The sequence below is a fragment of the Peromyscus maniculatus genome, chromosome 3 (assembly GCF_049852395.1).
Source record: "Peromyscus maniculatus bairdii isolate BWxNUB_F1_BW_parent chromosome 3, HU_Pman_BW_mat_3.1, whole genome shotgun sequence".
Classification (NCBI taxonomy): Eukaryota; Metazoa; Chordata; class Mammalia; order Rodentia; family Cricetidae; genus Peromyscus; species Peromyscus maniculatus.
The window spans coordinates 108,737,936-108,758,261 of record NC_134854.1 but is presented as its reverse complement, the minus strand read 5'-3'; the positions used below and the strand labels follow the sequence as shown (position 1 = coordinate 108,758,261).

At 41.3% G+C, this 20,326-nt stretch overlaps 1 protein-coding gene across 2 annotated transcripts in view; it reads left to right on the top strand.

Annotated features, from left to right (window-relative positions):
• The window catches only part of Gfpt1 (glutamine--fructose-6-phosphate transaminase 1), a 54,862-nt gene extending 35,829 nt beyond the window's left edge, over positions 1-19,033 (top strand). For both annotated transcript variants that reach the window (XM_042273579.2, XM_042273577.2), the window contains exons 13-19: positions 998-1,118; positions 1,650-1,807; positions 9,534-9,648; positions 12,364-12,491; positions 13,446-13,613; positions 14,243-14,404; positions 15,116-19,033. In XM_042273579.2, coding sequence (XP_042129513.1) covers positions 998-1,118; positions 1,650-1,807; positions 9,534-9,648; positions 12,364-12,491; positions 13,446-13,613; positions 14,243-14,404; positions 15,116-15,160 — 897 coding nt within the window. In that variant the 3' untranslated portion in view covers positions 15,161-19,033. The remainder of the gene's footprint in view (positions 1-997; positions 1,119-1,649; positions 1,808-9,533; positions 9,649-12,363; positions 12,492-13,445; positions 13,614-14,242; positions 14,405-15,115) is intronic.
• Positions 19,034-20,326: the final 1,293 nt, after the last annotated feature.

The window sequence follows — 20,326 nt, the reverse complement described above, 5'->3', positions numbered from 1 at the left end:
TCTCCCTCCCTCTCTGTTTCTGTCTGTGCGTGCATGTGTGACCCACAGAAGGCAGAAGAGTGGGTAGGACTCCTTGGAACTGGAGGTGTAGGTGGTGGTGAGCCACTTGTCCTGGGTGCTGGGAAAGAAACTCGGGTCCTCTGCTGCAGCTCTCCTGCACCAGCCTTTGTGGTTTTATTGCTGTAAAGGAGGAATGTGGAGATGAGGCTAGAGACGGGCTGGCGGGAGTGGCCGAAGAAACAGGTGAAGGGCTGCTGACCGAGAACGCCTGTTGTCAGTGTTAAAGCACCGCCACGTGCCTGTACATCTGTAGGGCTTAAAAGATTGTGGTGCCCAAAAGTTTGTTTTCTCTTGTTTCTAATTTTCTGACATTTGGAGTAGGAGGAATATATACATTATTAAAACTTTAATTTTAAATATTAGGAATTGGAGAGTTAGAGATAACACACAAGTTGATTCAGAACAGTGCTTTTTTTCCTCAAAATGTTCGATATGTGTGGATATATTTGATTTTAAGAATGTTTGCATGAAGCTTGAAATTATGGCTTACACCTTGTAATCCCAGTGCTCAGAAGGCTGAGATAGGAACCTTACGGCAAATTTGAGGCCAGCTTGGACTACATAGTGAGTTTCAGACAAGTCTTGAACAAAATAGGACATATGCATTGGTAGTTGTTTTTAAAACACTTGTACTAAAATGTTGGCAATGCTTATCTCTTGATTAGTGGAATGTTGAATACTTTTAATTTTTTTATTCTTTAATTTATATTACTTAATGTTTTCCAAATTTATGCCCTTTTTTTTGGTAGTGCTGGAGTTGGAACCAGTGATGGGGTTGGCCTTGTACATGCTTTTTTATAGCAAGTTTACCACTGAGCTATACCTCTAGTTTGTATGTTATTTTTATAACCAGAAAAGTAGAAACTGTACATTAAGATCAAAGAAGTTCATTGAAAAAGAACGTCTGAAGGCAGATTGTGTTCTCTTTTCTCTGTAGACCCGTCAGGTTCTAGAGGAGCTGACAGAGTTGCCAGTGATGGTGGAGCTTGCTAGTGACTTCTTGGATAGAAACACTCCAGTCTTTCGAGATGATGTTTGCTTTTTCATTAGTCAATCAGGTATGTTCATTTTAGACTTGAAGGGGGAAAAAGTCATTGTAAGTCAATTTTCCTAATAATTCTAGCATATCTTGTAAGAACTGATATTTAAACTGGTATTTCAATGACCCGGTAAACATAGATTGGCTTCAGTCGTACTAATACATTCTTTATGACTTAGTAAAAATGAATACCATTTTACATATGGCTTAAAGAGCTTAATTTTCAGATAAGAAACAAAAGAGATCCTTGAAAGCTTACGCCTTGTAAATGTATAGTTTTTGTTGTTTAAGACAGGGTCTTATTGTGTAGACTTGACTGGCCTGAACTCACTAAGTAGACCAGGCTGGCCTCTAACTCTGTGATCTGCCTGTCTCTTCCACCCAAGTACTGGGATTAAAGGTGTGTGCCACCCTGCCTCACTATATCTTGTAAATTTAGTAAGAGCTTGCCTCATGCTTTACTTAAAACAAATGGTAACACTGACAGTTTTTCATGTAAGAACGGCGTACTCTGAAACTGCTCTGTGTTCCTGTTGTCTGTTCTACACAGGGGAGACAGCTGACACCCTGATGGCTCTTCGTTACTGTAAGGAGAGAGGAGCCTTAACTGTGGGGATCACAAATACAGTCGGCAGTTCTATATCAAGGGAGACAGATTGTGGGGTTCATATTAATGCTGGTCCTGAGGTTGGCGTGGCCAGTACAAAGGTAAATCCTTGGTTTCTTCCACAGAAGTTTTTAACCATGCTGTTGGGGAGGGGTGCTGGTCTTTGGGCCAGCTGATGTGTTCTTTTCCCTACTGTAGTTTACAGCTTACAGTGTTTAACAGGTCTGCTTTGAAAAGATCTCCGCTAGCTTTTCTTGTTCATCTACTCTCCAAGCACAGTAACTCCAAGCAGTCATAACACCACCCTGTTACTATTGTAGTTGGGATTAGAAAAGCAGTAAATTAGAAATGGACAGTTTAATCCAAATAATTACTGATATTTTTATTTACGTATTCTTGGTTTCCTTAAGTATGTCAGAATATGTTACTACTTTTGAAAAACTGTAACAAGGATTATTATATTTTGTAAAATTGACAGTTAAAAAAAAGCTGATTAGGGGCTGGGTAGATGCTAATCGTTTAAGAATGTTTGTTGTATAAGCTTGAGATCGGAGTTCAAATTCCCAGCACCCATATAAAAAGCTTGATTCCTGGGAGGTGGGTTCGCACACCTTTAATCCCAGCACTCGGGAACAGAATGAGTTCCAGGACAGGCTCCAAAGCTACATAGAGAAACCCTGTCTCAAAAAAAAAACAAAAAAATAAAAAAATAAAAAATAAATAAATAAAAAGCTTGATCATGTCTGCCTGTGACCTGTTGCTATTGTTATGGGGTTGGTGTGTGGAGACAGGAGCATCTTGGAGCTTGTCAGCCATCAACTTAGCTCCAGGTTCAGTGAGCAACTGTGTCTCAGTAAGTCAGAGTGGTAGAACAAGGTACTTACAGGCTGGTCACCTTTGTTCATGCATGGATACATGCATGCACACTCACAGTGCACACTTCTCCCTTCCCTACACAGTCAAATGAATAGAATATATATAGTTTTAAGTTTCAAAAGTAGACATTACAGGACAGTATCTATTTCTGTTTAGATATTGCATCTGCAGAAGTTTAAAAATACTTTTGTCTTAAAGGTGTGTAAAACTGCTTTGCTCTCTGAAGTTAAGATATGCAACTGTTTGCAAGTTGTATAAATATAAAAGGTTTATCTCTACAAATATGTAACTTTTATGATATTTGAAATTTTAGCATCTCTGTTTTTCTACTTAAGCCTAATATTTTTTGTTGGTTGTCTGATAAGATATGTGTCAGTGGTTTAGGCTTTAATCCTCATATCTCATGGAAAACTTGTGGAAAATTTGTGATTCTTCTGTTAAAAAAGTTTTTTGTTTTTGTTTTAATTGGGAGTCTTGATATTACTATTACACGTAGCTGAAATGTGGATTTTCCTCATATGGTGATTAAAACATGTAAGATGCTTGTGCTTAGGGCCATCCTGTCAGAGAAGGACTAACTAGCTGTTTGTAGCAGTGTCCAGACAGCTCTGATCAGGTGTAGGAACACAGGGCTCCATCTCTACAGCACGCTGTGAACCACTACACTCCAGCATGTATGGGCATACAGGATGATGAGTATAAGGGATGTGCTTTTAAAAGAATTCCTAATTCTTTAGTTTATGAGAGCTTCCATTTTCTCCATCATCTTATTATGAAGGTTTTCATGCATGTAGCAGTCATAATGACTTAACACCCATTACCCACCGCCTAGATTGAACCATTGACCTTTTCTACAGTTTTACAGCTTGCCCTGTCGTGTGGAGAACTTACTTGGTTGTGCAGCTGTCACCACAGGGAGTGTGAGGAGACTTTGTTCACAGAACAGCATTTGTTCCTTTGCGCTCTCGCCAGTCAGTGCCCACTCCTAACCTCTGGCCTCATGCCCATGACTACTGCTTTCTCTTGCTAAAGATTGTTTAGTTTCCATTAGTTTAGATTGTCAGTTTCCAGATACTTCTCATGAATGGGAGTTTTATGATACATGTCTTTTGTAACTGGCTTTCATTTAGCATGAATCCTTTGAAGCTTGTTCATGTTATTATTAGTATCAGTAGTTCTTTCTTTGAAAGCAAATCCTTTTAAATTTTTTTAAAGTTTGAAACAAATCCAGATTTATAGGAAGTTGCAAAGTTGTATTATCAGTGAGCTTCACATTATAACAACAAAATAGCTGAGGCAACTAGTTTAGAAGGAAAGAGGTTTGTTTTGGTTCATAGCTCTGGAGGTTCGAGTCCAAAATTAGGCAGCCTTGTTGTTTTGTGCCTCTGGTCATATCATGCTGGGGGGAATGAGCCAGGAAGCAGAGAGACCTGAGAGTCAGAGGTCCCACAAGCTCCATCAAGGACTTTTTCCTAGGTAACCAAAGGACCCCTTATAAACATCAGCTCCTACCAAGAGGAGGAGGTCTGTAATCTTCCAGGAGGGCCACCCCAGGTATCTTTAACACATGGACCGGTGCCCCAGTGCAGAGAAGTTCCATGTACCCTTCACCCAGTTCCCCAGTGCTTCCGTCTTGGATAAGGAAGCAAGCATCTTTTATACTATGTAATTTCTTAATAAAGCGACTATCTGCTTTAGTAAGAGTGAGTATTGACAAGATGACTTAGCAGGTAAAGGTGTCCACTGCCAACATCAGCCAAGCCTGATAATCTGAGTGTGAGCCCTAGAACCTGTAGAGGGAAGGAGAGAACTGACGCCCTGTGAGTTGTCTTCTGACTTCCACACATGTACTGTGGTGTACATTCCCTGCACCCTCTAAATAAATAAATGTAAAATCTTTTAATAGGTTTGGCAGTGTAATACAGCTTCATTTTCCCCCCTGGATTCCAAAGTAATTTTGTTTTCACCTGTCTTAGATATTTTTAGCTTGGAGTTCTGTAAGATAAGCTCTGGGATATTTTATTATAGCAGTTTATGAATGGTAAATGTGAGTTTACATGTTCTAAGTAATCACAGGAGTTGATTGTTGCTCCCCATCACTGACTCAGTGATGAGCCTGTGTACAAGTTTCCAACTCTGCCAGGAAAAATGGTCAGTTTAGAAGACTGCTACCGACTTTCACATAATATCAGACCATAGATAATTTGATATTTCTTTAGGAAGATGGTGTCAATGTGCAGAATTTGCAGTTTTTGTTATTGCAGGTGTTCAGAATTTTACCACACTGCTGACTTAGGTTGATTTCTTTTTTTCTTTCTTTCTTTTTTTTTTTTTTTTTTTTTTTTTTTTTTAATGTGCCCAAGTAATTTAGTTTTGGACTGAACAAAAAGAAAATCAAGTTGAAAAGTTCAGTCAACATTTTCTAGGTAAATTTTTTTCAGACCTTAGTAGACTGTAAATGTGAGGTGTAGCTTATTTTTATCATAATGAATTTCTTGGTATGCACAGATGAAATGGAAAATATGGTGGCTGGGATACACAGTGGTAGAGTAACATTTTAGTGGTGGTCTGGAGGGGCTAGACGGAGTGCTTGTTGCCAAATCAAGTTGGATTTGGAACAGCTTCATATCTCAGGGACCAAGAGCATGTTAGTGAGTCTCTGTTTATTGAAAGGCACACCCATAGTGACAAGGGGGCAGTTGAAACCTGGGACTTAGAACACAGGCTCCACGCATGCTTCAGCATGTGCGTGGTTCCAGTCTGCCCAGGGGACAAAATGGGGACAGGTGGCTATGGAGGCCAGGGGGTCCAGCCGAGGTGGCAGGGTCTCAGGGAGGAGTTGGGCCGAGATGTCTCCTCAGCATGAGGAAGTGACTCAGGGAAGAATGCTGGAAACTGGGTGTAAAACCATAATACACTTCCTGATAAAGACTTGTGCACAGCACAATATGCCGAACAATTTAGCAATGAAAATTAAGTAAAAGCCCCAAAGGCCTAAAACATGAAAGCTTTCTTTGAAATAATATTGTGTCATCCAGGCATAGTGGCACACGACTTTAATCCCAGCACTAGGGAGGCAGAGGCATGCAGATCTCTGAATTTAAGGCTAACCTGGTCGACAGAGAGTTCCAGGACGTCCAAGGCCACACAGAGAGACTCTGTCTCCCAAAAACAAACAAACAACCCCCACAAAAGTAAGAGAAAAAGAAAAACAGATAAAGAAAATAAAATTGTCAAAAGAGAGGCTATTAAATAGCGAATATACATGAAAAGCAATCTGAATTGCTTTGTACTGAAGCTGTGGATGCTAGGCTGAGGTGGTGGCTGCACCTCTAGTCCCAGCAGCTAGGAATGCAGCAGTTGGGGAAACTTGAGTCCTCAGGTTTGAGATCAGCTTGGCAACGTAGGGAGATTCTGTCTTTAAAAGGAGGGGTGAGGAGGACAGCACGAGGACTCAGTAGAAGACTCTCCCACGTGGTGAAAGGAAAGAACTGCCTCTCACAGATTGCCCTCGGACTTTCACATGCCTGTCAGGACAAGCACGTGTGCCACCAACTCCAAACAAACATTTTTTTAAAATGTCAAAATGGTAGTCACTTGTTTAAAAGATAATTCTGACTTTTTGACAAACTGTGACAGAACGGAGAATCTTGCATTCATATACAGCTGATGAGAAAGTAGCTTGCAATGTCTGTAAACTGGAAGATTCACATTGTATTCATAGAAAAAATGTCTTTAGTGCAATTCCTACCAGTGCTATTTGATGTGTTCTGGCTGTGTATCAGGAATTGTACTAGATGCTTTATGTGTCTGAGCTAATTCTCAAGACAGTCTTGAGTTCTTGAACCTTAACATATAGGGCATCAGAGGCAATAGGGAAGAAAATGGCTCAAGGATCTACACACCACTAAACAGAGGAAAGTGCTAAGATGTTAGCTATAAAAGAGCTACAAAAGTTATAAAATTCTGCCACTTAATGCTTATGGTGTTTTGTGGGGGAGGGCGGTGGGAGGGGTGTTTCCAAGACAGGATTTCTCTGTGTAGCTTTGGAGCCTGTCCTGGATCTCACTATGTAGTCCAGGCTGGCCTCAAACTCACAGAGATCCACCTGGCTCTGCCTCCCGAGTGCTGAGATTAAAGGTGTGCGCCACCACTGCTCAGCAATGCTTGTGTTTTAATTGAATGTTTTTTGAGATAGGATTTCATGTATCTCAGGCTAGCCTTGAGCTTGTTCTGTAGCTAAGGAGGGTCTTGGGTTCCTAATCCTCCTGGTCCTGCCCTCCAAGCCTTGGGATTATGGGTGTGTATCACCATATCTACAAACACCCATCTTAATAATTTCTTTTATTGAAAATAGTTTTTTTTTAAATACTTAATATAAAGAAAGAAAAACTAGGGCCAGCAAGGTAGCTAAGTGAATAAAGGTGCTTGCTGGCAAGCCTGACTCGTTTGATCCTTTCTACTCCCATAGTAGGAGAGAACTGACTCCTAGAGGTTGTCCTCTGACCTCTGTATATGCTCTTGGCGTGTGTGTGTGTGTGTGTGTGTGTGTGTGTGTGTGTGTGTGTGTGTGTGTGTGTATGCATGCGCATGCTTTATTTTTATTTACATACATATATTTAGATTTTTCTTTATCTTTTAGTTGCTTTTTGTTTGTTAAAAAAGTAAGAATGAGGACTCTGTCTGGACAGTGCTTGTCACTCAAGCATGAGGATCCAAAGAGTTAAGTTTCTGGTACCTTTTTAAGCAGCTGTGCCCGGTGGTGTGTGCTTATCATCTCAACACTGTGGAAATGGAGATGGGTGGATCTCTAGGGCTTGCTGTTCCAGTATAGCATGATCAGTGAGCCCTAGGTCCCAGTGAGAGACTGGTTCAACAACAACAAAAGTGGGTAGCTACTGAGGAATACCTAAGGTTGATCTCCAGCCTCCACGTGCACACTTAGGTAAATCTTGCCCCAAGGCTCCCTTTTCCTATAACTCAAGGACAGAGAGAGAATGAGCTAAATATGGTAGCTCACACCTGTACTCTATGCACTTGGGAGACTGAGGCAAGAGGATTACTAAGTCTAACCTGGGGTATGGAGTATGACTCTATCTTTAAAAAAAAAAAGATGAAAATGAGGAACACAGTAGGCAAAGGTTAAGGGCCAGGAGTGGGGCATTTTGTAACTATTTAAAGATCTCTAGTGTCAGGAGCCCCAGGCATGTCTAATGCAGTCTGGGGGAGGCCAGCTCTCCAGGAACTGCTCTAGGTGTATGAATAGAAGATCTCAGAATAGTGGGACTTTAGGAAACTTTTTTTTTATCTGAGGGTAAATACCCTCAATCTAACAGATAAATAAGAAAACACACATGCTTTCTGATGCTAATTTTCTCTTTTACTTCATCTTTAAAAAATCTCTTTCTCTGAAAATCTGTCTCCACATAGATACATGCCACATTATTACATTCTCCACACAGCCACATACCACTTTTGCAGTTACATCTCTTTTCTATATAGCTTTATTTTCCTTGACATAATTTTTTTTACTTAGCTCCACATCTCTCTTCTATACATATTTCTTCTCTCTATTCTGCTACATTCCTTCACATATTACTACATCATTTATTCACTCTCTTCTCATTCATTCACTCTCACATTACTCCTGCACACTCACATACACTCTTAACACACTCACACTGTACAGCTCTTTTCGCAGTAGCTCTCTCCTGTTCACGCACACACTGTCACGCCTCTTCTTCTCTGTGCCCCTTCAGCTACATCCCGCACTCAGCACATACCCACCTGCACTCACTCACTCACTCACTCACTCACTCACTCACTCACTCACCCACTCACTCACTCCCTCTGCCACTCACTGCCCAGCTCCTTTTCACAGCTCCTCTACACAGCTCTACACAGCCCCTCTCTCTACACCACTGCTCCTCTCACGGCCAAACTCTGGGCAATTATATGTTACATTTGCAGGGTTCGACCCATTCTCACGTTAAGTCCCAAAGTTTCTCTCAGGCTAGGTAGGTCACATTGACTGCCCAGTGAGTAACACTTGGTCATTCATGTAGCTCTAAGTTGGCGAGGGTTCCCAGACAGAAAGTAAACAGTCAGCTGAACCTTGAGCCTGTAACATAAACTGAGGCTGGGACTATGTGCAAAAAGTCAATTACTGCAAGGAGTTATGTTTACCAAAGTTGCTTCACGCCTGACCTTGAATCAGTGATAAACAAATCCTGGGAGTTCATCCTAGTGTATTTGTCTCCAGGGGCAACCAGTTGGCTTTGAATATGTTCTGAAGTCTAAAATTAGCTGTCTTTGTGACTGAAAATACTATTAGTTTCCTGTATCATGTATGAAAGATATTCTGATATTATTAGAACTGTACAGCTCAAGCAGAAATCATCTTCCTGACCATACACAGCAGTATGTTGCCCAAAGATGGAATATTTTTACAAGATAAACACACAAGCAATGGGGAAAATACCCATAGCTGTTATTAGGGAAGAAATGAAGTGGCACATGAGAAAAATTACAGACAGGAGCATCCAGTCATTTACAGTCAGTGACTCCACAGCTTTGCCGGGTGGGGCTCCCCATCAGATGGGTCTGCTGGGTCAACCTGTTAAAATACTAGTTGTCAGCTGTTGTATACTCCCACAGCCTCCTGTATCTGCCCTTTCTCCTCACTGTGGTTAGGCACTTTCAGATTATCTGAACCTTCCTTCAGTCTCTTTCTTTTCCCTTCCTTCTGAGGGATGTGAGGAGGCTCATAAGCACTAGTGTTTTATGAGAGGCTGTGTGCATCTGAGACACAGGAGTTAAGTGCTTTGTGAACCAGGCCAGCATCAACAGTGTATACTGTGAAGGATTGGGATCTAATTTTCATCTTTTTGTTAAAGTTTCCAGGTTCTTAAAATGCACCTGGAATTAATTTTTCCCCCTCTGGTGTTTTAGGCGTATACCAGCCAGTTTGTGTCCCTTGTGATGTTTGCCCTCATGATGTGTGATGACAGGATCTCCATGCAAGAGAGACGTAAAGAGATCATGCTTGGATTAAAGCGACTGCCAGGTATGAAGAGCCTTGTATTTTTAGAGATGTTTTAATATGTAATTTTTCTTAGCATAGAAGATTTCTTTACTTTTTCTTTCTTTTTTCGTTTTTTGAGGCAGGGTCTCACCTAGCTGAGATTGGCCTCAAACTTAACTGCCTCTACCTCCCAAGTACTGAAATTACAGGCGTGACATCATGCCTGGTTTATGCAGTGCTGTGGATTGAGCCCAGGGCTTTGTACGTGTTAGGCAAGCATTCTAACACCAGAGCCTCATCCTCAGCCCTGGAACGCTTTATATAGACTATAACTATTAATCTATTGGATCACAGTTGGCAAAGACTCTGTTTTATAGACTGTTTCTTCACCTTGTTAATTGTTTCCTTTGCTGTGCAGAAGTTTCTTAATTAGCAATAAAACTCTGGGTAAACCTCATCCGCTGCCATTCTACACTGTACAAAGCTGCAGAAACTTGAATTTCATGAAGTCCTGCTTGTCTTTTGGTCATTTCCTGTAGGAGTCCTTGTGAGGAAGTCCTTGTCTTTGCCTGTGCCAATATCTTGAAGTATTTTCACAATATGTTTTTTTTTTTTTTTTTTTTTTTTTTTGGTTTTTCGAGACAGCGTTTCTCTGTGTAGCTTTGCGCCTTTCCTGGGACTCACTTGGTAGCCCAGGCTGGCCTCGAACTCACAGAGATCCGCCTGGCTCTGCCTCCCGAGTGCTGGGATTAAAGGCGTGCGCCACCACCGCCCGGCCACAATATGTTTTTCTCCAGTAATTTCAGGGTTTAGTTTTTCTTCAATGTGAAAAATAATGAATCTATGTTTATTTATATGTCAATATTCATGTTTGGATATTGAGGAGGTAATTTTTCTTCAGAGGTGATTTTTCTCACATTTTTGTTAGAAATGGTGGCTGCAACCTTGTGGTCTATCCTTGGACCTTCCGTTCTGTTGGTCTGCATGTTGGGTTTATGTCCACGCCACCTGTTAGTCACTGTTGCTGTGTAGTACAGTCTGAAGCCTCCCTCCTGCATTCCCCTTTCTGCTTAGGATGGCTTTGGACAGTTGGAATCTTTTGTGCTTGTTATGTTCTGCTAGAGCAGTGGTTCTCAACCTTCCTAACGCTGCGACCCTTTAATCCAGTTCCTCATGCTGTGCTGACCCCAGCCATAAAATTATTTTTGTTTCTACTTCATAATGTAATTTTGCTGCTGTTATGAATTGTAATATAAATATCTGTGTTTTCCAATGGTCTTAGGCAACCCCTGAGAAAGGGTTGTGACCCACAGGTTGAGAACCACTGTGCTAGAGCTTCAAAGTTCCTGAACTCCACAGTAGTGCCCAGCAGAGAACTGGCTCAGGCCTGTCTACTCCAGAGTTCTTTCCAGGGACCTAGATCAGTGCTACTTCCCCCCACTTCACTGCCTGGACAGCGCCTCCTGCTGCCTGAACTTGTTTGGCTTGTCAGGATCTGTCCCCTCCCTCTCCAGCTGTCTCCCACCAGTGTGTGGCAGGTTGAATTCCAGCTCCTTGACTTGAGACTGTTCTCTAGTCTTAGGCCTAGAGTAGTACAGTTTTTAAATTTAATTATTTTATTTTATGTGTATAGGTATTTTGTCTGCATGTATATCTGTGTACCACATGCATGCAGGTTCCTGTAGAGGCCAGAAGACGGCCTCGGATCCTCTGGAACTGGAATTATAGATAGTTGTGAGCCGCTATGTGGGTACTGGGAATTGAACCTGGTCTTCTGAAAGAGCAGCCAGTGCTCTTAGCCAATAAGCTGTTTCTCCAGCTCTGGGTAGCTCAGTTTTCAGAAGTAGGTTTTTCTCTAAGATGGTATCTGGACACTGCCCTCTGAGTCATAGACAGTGACAGAATGGAACCCCGCTGCTGGAGGATTCACTGTCTGCAGACCAGTACCTGACCTGAGGCTATGAAGGCTGTAGTTTTTCCTGTGGGTAGGACTTCGCATCTCTTTTTAGGGCTGTCTGGCCATGTCTCCCCAGTAAGGGAGCCATGGGTCCAGAACCGTGCTCCATTTGGTATTTTTTGCCTGATGGCTTTTCTGATCCTTTATGTTTTGAAAGTCTTTTCTCTCTTTGGAATAGTGGAGTTTTTGTTTTTATATTTGGTTTTGTTGTTGTTTTTTGAGACTGGATCTCTTGTCTCCCAGGTGGACTTTAACTCAGGATGTAGGGGAGGTGACCTTGAACTCTTGATTCTCCTGCCTCTACCTCCTGAGTGCTTGGATTACGGGCATTATCCACTATGCCCAGTTTTATGCTGTTATGGAGACTGAACCCAAGCCATTGTGCAGACTAGGCAGGCACTCTACCAATTGAACTACATCTCTGACCTCTTAAGTCTTTTTTTTTTTTTTCTTTTAATTCTAACTTTTCTCCTTGACCGTGTCACAGGAGGCAGCTTCTGGCCCACCATCCTACCTGGAAGTCCAAACTAAGGCTCTTTATTTTATTTTCTATACATTTGATGTGGAAGGGAATGAGCAATGGATGAAGTTCTCATCTTACTCTTGAAGCTGTGTTTGTAGTTGCATAGTTAAGAAGATCTTTGTGCTTTTGCCTCCTTGTGTTAAGAGAAGTTCATACAGATATCACAGAAGAGAGGAAATCTGGTCACTTTGGTGTTTGCTTCCAGTATAGCATTGTTACTTTATGTGTTCAGTGTGCTGCTCCTTTTCATAGGCTGGGTTCATCTTTCTCTTAACAGACTTGATTAAGGAAGTGCTGAGCATGGATGATGAAATTCAGAAGCTGGCAACAGAGCTTTACCACCAGAAGTCAGTCCTGATAATGGGACGAGGCTATCATTATGCTACATGTCTTGAAGGAGCCCTGGTACGTTTTCTCACTTACAAGTTGATTTTAGTCTAATGACTTAGGGACAGGAAACACACTTTTTATTTATTCTGCAGTGCTAGGGATTTAACCCACAGAGAGCCAGACAATCAACACATCACTGAGCCTCGCCATTTATTTAGAGTGAATGAGTGTGTGTGTGTGTGTGTGTGTGTGTGTGTGTGTGTGTGTGTGTATGTGTGGTGGTGATGGTGTGCTACAGTGCGTGTATGGAAATCAGGGGACAGCTTAAATTGGAGTCAGTTTTTTTCTTCCAACCATTTGAATCCTGGGCATCCAACTCAGATTGTCAGGCTTGTTGGCAAGCATCCTTATCTTGCTGACTCCTCACATACTTATAGAATAAATGAATTGAAATAGGTAGAATATTTAAAATGCCTTTGTGTGTGTTTATTATGGTTTGTTTACCTTAAGGTGACACAGGGGCTGGAGAGATGGCTCAGAGATTAAGAGCAGTAACTGGTCTTGCAGAGATCATGAGTTCAATTCCCAGCAACCACATGGTAGCTCACAACCATCTGTAATGAGATCTGATGCCCTCTTCTGGCATGCAGGTGTACATGCAGGCAGAACACTGTATGCATAATAAACAAACAAATACAATCTTAAAAAAAAAAAAAGGAAGGTGCCACAGGACTTACTTCAAAAGTGAAAGTGAGAAGAGTATTTACATGGTAACTTGGCGTTAGCAATTTAAGTTTGATGGCTGCTCTGGACAGTCTGGATCCTTAAGATACTCTTGTAGAACTTCAACACTGTGCTTATTGGTGTTTTGGATGTAATGATCGGTCAACTTGTTTAGCAACAGGGACAGATCAATAGCCTTTACTACTTCTCAGTAGACCTAACCATCTCAGATGCTTTGTGTAATATTTCCTTAAAAGTGGAATTTTGAAAAGTGAGCTAAAGACTTATCTGGTTCTTTCATATTAGAAAATCAAGGAGATTACTTACATGCACTCTGAAGGCATCCTTGCTGGTGAGCTAAAGCATGGCCCTCTGGCCTTGGTGGACAAGTTGATGCCTGTCATCATGATCATCATGCGGGACCACACTTATGCCAAGTGCCAGAACGCTTTCCAGCAGGTGGTTGCACGGCAGGTAGGTGGAGTCTGTGAGAGAGCCTAGAGGTCTGTGATAGGGTTCTACAGCACAGGGGGTTATCTAACGGTGATGGACCAGGACCGCTAGGTGACTGCAAACCATGCTTTGCTGGTTATATGAGGGAGTCAGACGCTCAGATTTGATGGTACCTGACCATCTTCTCTCTCATAATATGAGAACTAAGCCAAAACTAGGCCCTGGTCTCCAGATTCTTTCTTCTGTTGGTTAACACAGTGCTTTCTTTTTACTTTAACATTATTAAGTATTTCCTTCAAAAAAACCCTAATGTTTAGTTTACACTAACATCATGAATGCTGTGGCTTTTATTCTCCCCCCATCAACTAGTTTATATTTTAATTCCAGAAGATATTTCTCCCTAAGCACAGTGTATTGGAAATAAACTTGAACTTACAAGCAAGGAGGACCTGTATTCAAGTACTAAGCTTGGTGTTTCTTTCCTGTGTCAATTTTTTGAAAAAAATCTACTGAGTTCCACAAACCTGTTCCTGCCTCTGTCTGCATGAGCTGTCAGAGCATGTCTGTGCATCCTGCAGCGTGGAGCACATGCCCACTTGTTGCCCAGCGTGTGCTTCCTGGTGACTGGCTGCATGTGGTTTTCTTCCCAGGGGCGCCCTGTCGTGATCTGTGATAAGGAAGATACTGAGACCATTAAGAACACAAAAAGGACAATCAAGGTGCCCCACTCAGTGGACTGCTTGCAGGGTATTCTCAGTGTGATCCCTTTACAGCTGCTGGCTTTCCACCTGGCTGTACTGAGAGGCTACGACGTGAGTGACCGCCTCTGTGGAACTCTGGGGTGGCTTTTGACTCGGGTGCATCTTGTACAGTTAGTCCCACCCTTTTTTAAAAAAAAATTTATGTATGTATGTATGCATGTATTTTGTTTGTTTGTGTGTATACATGTGTCACGGTTCATGGGAGGAGGTCAGAGGACAACTTGTAGGAATTGGTTCTTTCCTTCCATCATGTGGGTCCTAAGACTCAGGTTTGGTAGCAAGCACCTTTGCTTGCTCTATCTCACCAGCCCCTCCCAACTTTTTAACAGTAGCACTTGAAAATCTATCCCCTCTATGTTACCCCTGTACCTTCTCACGGCCCAGTTCATAGTTGACACTGGTTTCTTCTTACCCATAGGACTTGAAGAAACCTTGGTGTTTACTCCAGGCCTGAGACTGACTGGGGGCAGGGGCTGTTTTCTTACTAGGCAGTGATTGGCATTTCGGGGTGGGGCAAGTCTATGTTGTTTGGATCTCTGCCAGGGTGAGGGCTGCTGGACTTGTAACATTCTTAGTCCTCTTGCTAGTGTGGGAACCAAAATAACCTGTTGTATTTCCAGGGTTCCCTGTGAGGTCCATCTCCATAGAGGGACCGAGGTAGCTCTCCCTGTGTATGTTAGCACCTTCTTCTATTGTTTTTCAGTTATTTTCCAAGATAAATTATGTGACTGTATTTTCTAATGTAATTCTCTTTTTTTGCAGGTTGATTTCCCACGGAATCTTGCCAAATCTGTAACTGTAGAGTAAAAGGCATCTGAAACTTAAGACAATTAAGCAACATAAGACTCCTTTTGTATTTAAATTTTTGATTTAAACTGTTGCTGCCTGAAAGCCTTTTTAAGTAAATTCTTATTTATATATCAGTTATAATTATCTCACTCAATTAATGATTTTTGTGCAATTGCCTCATTTTCAGTAATCCATGGGGGAGTTTGATTAATAGAATTTAAATCTAAACCTAAAATCAGAGATTTTAGCTGCAGTGTTGTTTAAAGAACTGGATAATGAATTTCTTGGTCCTCCACTTCAGTCGAGGAGGATTGATGAGGTTTTGAGATGATTGTTGTTTTACCATGCCTGGATTCAGTTAGACTGATGAAAGACCCATGCATTTAATTGGAGTAGTCAAAGTCAAAAGCCAGTGTGTGCTAGTGCCTGGACACCTGCTCAAGGCTTTGCTACATTATTCACAGGAGAAGATGCTGTGGTTTATTTTGAAGCTTGTCTCTGTCTTGTTTTTAAATCAAACTGTAGACCTAAAAAACCCGATGAAATTTGTATCTAAGTTCAGTTAAATTGGTCTAAACATGGCTGTCATCTCTTGGTAGAGGGAATGTAGGGGGCGTGTGTTACAACTGTGTCCCCTACACTTGACTAGAAGACCAAGCAGAGTTTTGTAGCACTACAAATCTAAACTGCTTTGGACACTGACAGTGTGGCTGGACATTTGAAGATAGGACATGGACATCCTACTCCTGTTTCTTCATCTCCTAAGAGAGGTTTGCATTTTCTTGAAGCTGTAGAGCTTAATTAAAAAAACAAACAAAAAAACAAAAAAACTACTATTGAATGACATACTTTGTTTCCTTTGAAATCACAGCACAGAGTTGCTATCAAGTGTCTCAAATTGGTATTGGCATGTTCAGTTCTCTCTTCAGCTTTGTCCCATGAGTTTCCTGCAGGTTAATTTTAATTCTTTCCCTGCCTTTTTGCAGCAAAGTATCCCTTGGTGCCAGTTTGGAGGTTCTTTTTGATTCCTTGTGAGATTTGCACACTTTCATTGGTCATTGGATCTTCAATGTATGTTGTAGATGAGGCTTCGAACATCACATACTTTCCACTGTGGAATGACATGAAATTTAGGGTTGCTTTCCTTTGTATTGTCTTGACTGTTATTTAGGAATGAATGCAATGTAAGTAAGTGATGTTGATATGCCTTCACACTGATAGTGTCAGAAATGGGCATCACCAATCGGGATAAAGTATTTAAAATAGAGCATTGTTTAACACCCCAAAAATGTGTGGAATAATGTCTTCATGGATCTATTTGGGTCAGATCATGTGGGCTGTAGAGGTGTTATGTTCAGTCAGGTCCATATCTTTCAGAAGCTTTCACTTTTACAACGTGAAAGTGAATAGTGGAGTTGGTAGCTTACTCTTTGTGTTTGAACTTGAGAAGCAGCTCATGCTGTGACAGAAGTGTAGGCTTCTTGTGAAGGTGGGGTGAAGACAGAATTGAGGTGTTTTGAAAGGCGTCACTCACATTGACAGAGACTGGAAACCTGATTTTTTTAAAACATAAGACAGGGCCACATTTCTACCCCATGTAGCAGTGTTAGTTATGTTTCTGTGTTCTAATTATTTCCAAGATTTTATGTTAGTTTAGCATGTGTATAATGTCATTTCTTATGTTTGATGTAATAGCGTGGCTACACATGGTTGTGTGTGTTTTTTGTTGTTGTTTTTCATGTGTAGCTCTGGAGTAAAGGGTGATGTTGGTACACTGAGACATTGTGAAATGATCACCACAGTGTTCTTAGGTCATCCATCCCCTCAGTTACTAATCCAGAGTCCTCTTGGGGCTGTTTGGGATTAGACAGCTCAGTTCTGCTCATCACCCTCTGTGTAATGGAACTTTGGAACTCTCTTCTCTCGGGCTCTGACTTTGAATCCACTCACCAGTTTCCTTTCCATACACACTCCAAGCTAGGACAAATCCTACAACCAAACAGTCAAAAGCCCAGATGAAGACCAGAGTAATATTTTCTAAACAAATATTATTCTCTTTCCTAACCCATTTTGCTTTCTATCCTGGTTAATGTAATGATTTTAAATTCTTTTATTAAGTTAATTCTTAATACCCTGACACTTTAGTGAGGCAAGCCATTGAGTAAATGAATAGGCCCAGTTAAAATTGATATAATACAGGACATGGAAATCTAATTTTCTAAACAAAAATACCCTGCAAAAGAGAGGCTTTCTATAAAAGTTCTTTTGTGTAGTGTGTTTAAAGTTTAAGTTCACACATACATCCTTTCTTGGGAGCCCTTGCCAGGCAGGGAGAACTGTGGGGCACCTGATACTTGGCCCAGATGATGGCTACTTTGAAGTCAGCTTTAAAAAAGAAAATCATCTATGCCATAGGAATAAAAAGGCTACAGAAAGTGTATTGCTCACTCTTAGTTTGTGACTGTTAGTAGCTGTGGATAAACACATGCTGTGAGCAGGTTGCTGTGCTGGGCAGCAGAAGTACATCTTCAGAGCAGTTTTGTCTGTCCCTGCTGGACCTGTTTCTTGTGAAGGCACAGGTGGGAGAGTGGAAAGATGGAGTTGGATGGAGGTGTTAAATGCTGTGAATGGATTTGTTTATTTAAACAGTGGTCCACATTTTGGAACATGTTCATAAGCAGCTGTCCCAGTCTGTCCATGATACATGGATCTACGGTACTATAAAGAACAGTAGTTAATAATAGGCTAAGATGATAAGCCATTGTGTGTCCCTGCTCCTCAGAGGGACGTCACAGGGTACTGTGCAAGAGGCCGTTAGCTCCTGCACATGAGTTTTTCTGTATAGCGGGTTGTTTCTGAGATGATACAGTCATCTGTCTCCCTTTGAATCCAGGGCTCTTACCTGAGGAGTTGTGAAGATGGGGAAAGGAGCCCACTTTTGGTCCCTTGTAATACTCCTCTGAGAGTCCTTTGTCACCCTTTAGAGAAGGAAACCAGCCGAACTTTAACAAACACACTTTCAGGTGGGGGGGCAGTCTTTTATCTTTTTTACAATTAGGATATTCTATAGCAATAAAGGAAACTAAGGTTATCTGTTTATTATATACTATAACTGGTATGATTTTTCTAAAAAATTAAAAGCACAATGTCATTGGAAAGTGTTTATTAAAAAAGAATTCATAATTCACATTGAATTTAGAAAGGCCAAAGAAATGGAAGGGAGTGGTAAGGACATTTTGGTTCATGACATCCACATGTTTAGTGAGTCGTGTCTCCAAGAATCCTAGTAGTGTTTTCAACTTGGAGACGGATTTCACATGACTCTGTTTACTCTCAAGTTGAAAAGTTTCAGCATATAAGTTGGTCTTTCTCACTGTATTTAAAGATTGTTATGTATTTCAGTACCGTCATAGCTTGTTGAGTTAAACATGCCCTCAGATCTGGGTGGTGACAAACAGTGAAACCGACATTGGCTTCCAGTAGTAGTGTCCATAGTTAAGCAAGACTGTTCAGTTCTGCTGTGTCAACTGTAAGTCTATACTAGCTTGAGACTGATGTGTTGTAAAAGCCACCACAAGGCGGAGGACATCTTAGCTAGAAATTCTCACATTATCTTGTTTTCTGTACTTGTTTCCAGAGCGGGGGTAGAAATGGTCCTGTTAACTTTTTGAATGTTCTCTGGTTGAATGTGTTTTTCCATTAATAAAGTTTTGATATTTGTTTAAATTATACTTCTGTGGGACTGGGGGGTTAGAATAATCATTGCTCTGTTTTGATTTTGTATTCTTTTAAATGAATGTTTAGTTTTCTGAGCCAGATGGTTATTTCATCCTCATGTCCTGTTAAATCCAGTGACTACACCGGAACTGTGAATAAATTACCCAAAACCTTGCTGTGTGTTTACTCCTTTTTGGTAGGGCATGGGACGGCATCCCGGGCCTTACACGCCAGGCCACAATCATTTTGAAGGATTTACCGGTGTTTGGAACACACACATGTAGCATTTTAAAATTGGTACTGCCTTAATATAGCCAGTGTTTTGCTTTCATTGTTAGTAAACATTGCTTGTGTTTCATTTCTGTTGCTTCAAAAAAATAAATGATTATGCAAATATCCAGAACCACATGTCTATACTCCAGCTTCCCAGTTGTTTTGTGAAGAATCATTAGATAAAACTCTGATATCACAGTCCATACATACACTTTCACATAGCACTTTACATTTTTTAAAAATAATTTGTTAGCAGGTTTGGATAATAGTGATCAGAAAATTTGAAGTGCACTGGTAGCTGCAAGAGCAGGAAGAATGAGGGGTGGTGTGCCTGTCATACCTGGCCTGGCACTTGGCCCGTCATAGATTAGATGTTCGCTATAGAGCTGAAACAGCAGGTCCATGCTGATGTGTCCCCAGGCTGGCTGCCACTCACACAGCTCGACCTCTGGATTTGTTCCTCCCCTCTTCTTTTCCTCTGCTCTCTGCTACAAGGATCGTGTACCTCCTCACCTCCCCACCATGGTTTTGATATAAACCTCAATTTCTTTAAATTTGCCTCAGTTGCGTGTTGGTTTTACTGAGCACTTACAGTCCTAAAAGTGGATCTGCTTTCCCAGGGGAGGCACTGAGAGCAGAAGGCTCTTCAGCTGCCCCAGTGAGGGGACACAGCAGAGGTCTGAAGGTAAATTAGTCTCTTTTTCACTTACTAGCAATACGCCTGCTAAAGTAGAGGGAAGTTACCAGACTGTGAGTGGCCTTCCAGATGCTGCTTGCAGGAAGTGATCATTTACCTGTGAGGTTGCCATTCTTGAGTGACTATGGGCACAAGTTATTTCCAAGACTGAAGGGCGCACTGGTGAGCTGGATGTTAACTCTGTGGCTCAGATGACAAAGGTCACCTAGGAATTCTGTCAGAGAGTGCTTAGATAGAACCATATTCAGTATTCAGGAGATTTTGAATATGAAGTATGGATGTTAATTGACAATATGGATAAAAAAAAGCCTTCAAATAATTAGAAAACTTTCTGGATACAGTTATTATTCCCATTTGTTTACCAGTATACCTCTATATGTTTTGAATAAATTTAGAAGCTCATGCTCATTGGGGGTGAAGACAAGTAAAACATTTAATTTTGTTAATTTCAGTGGTGTGCTGAGTGGTTTAGACACATCTAATGGGCTGGAGAGATG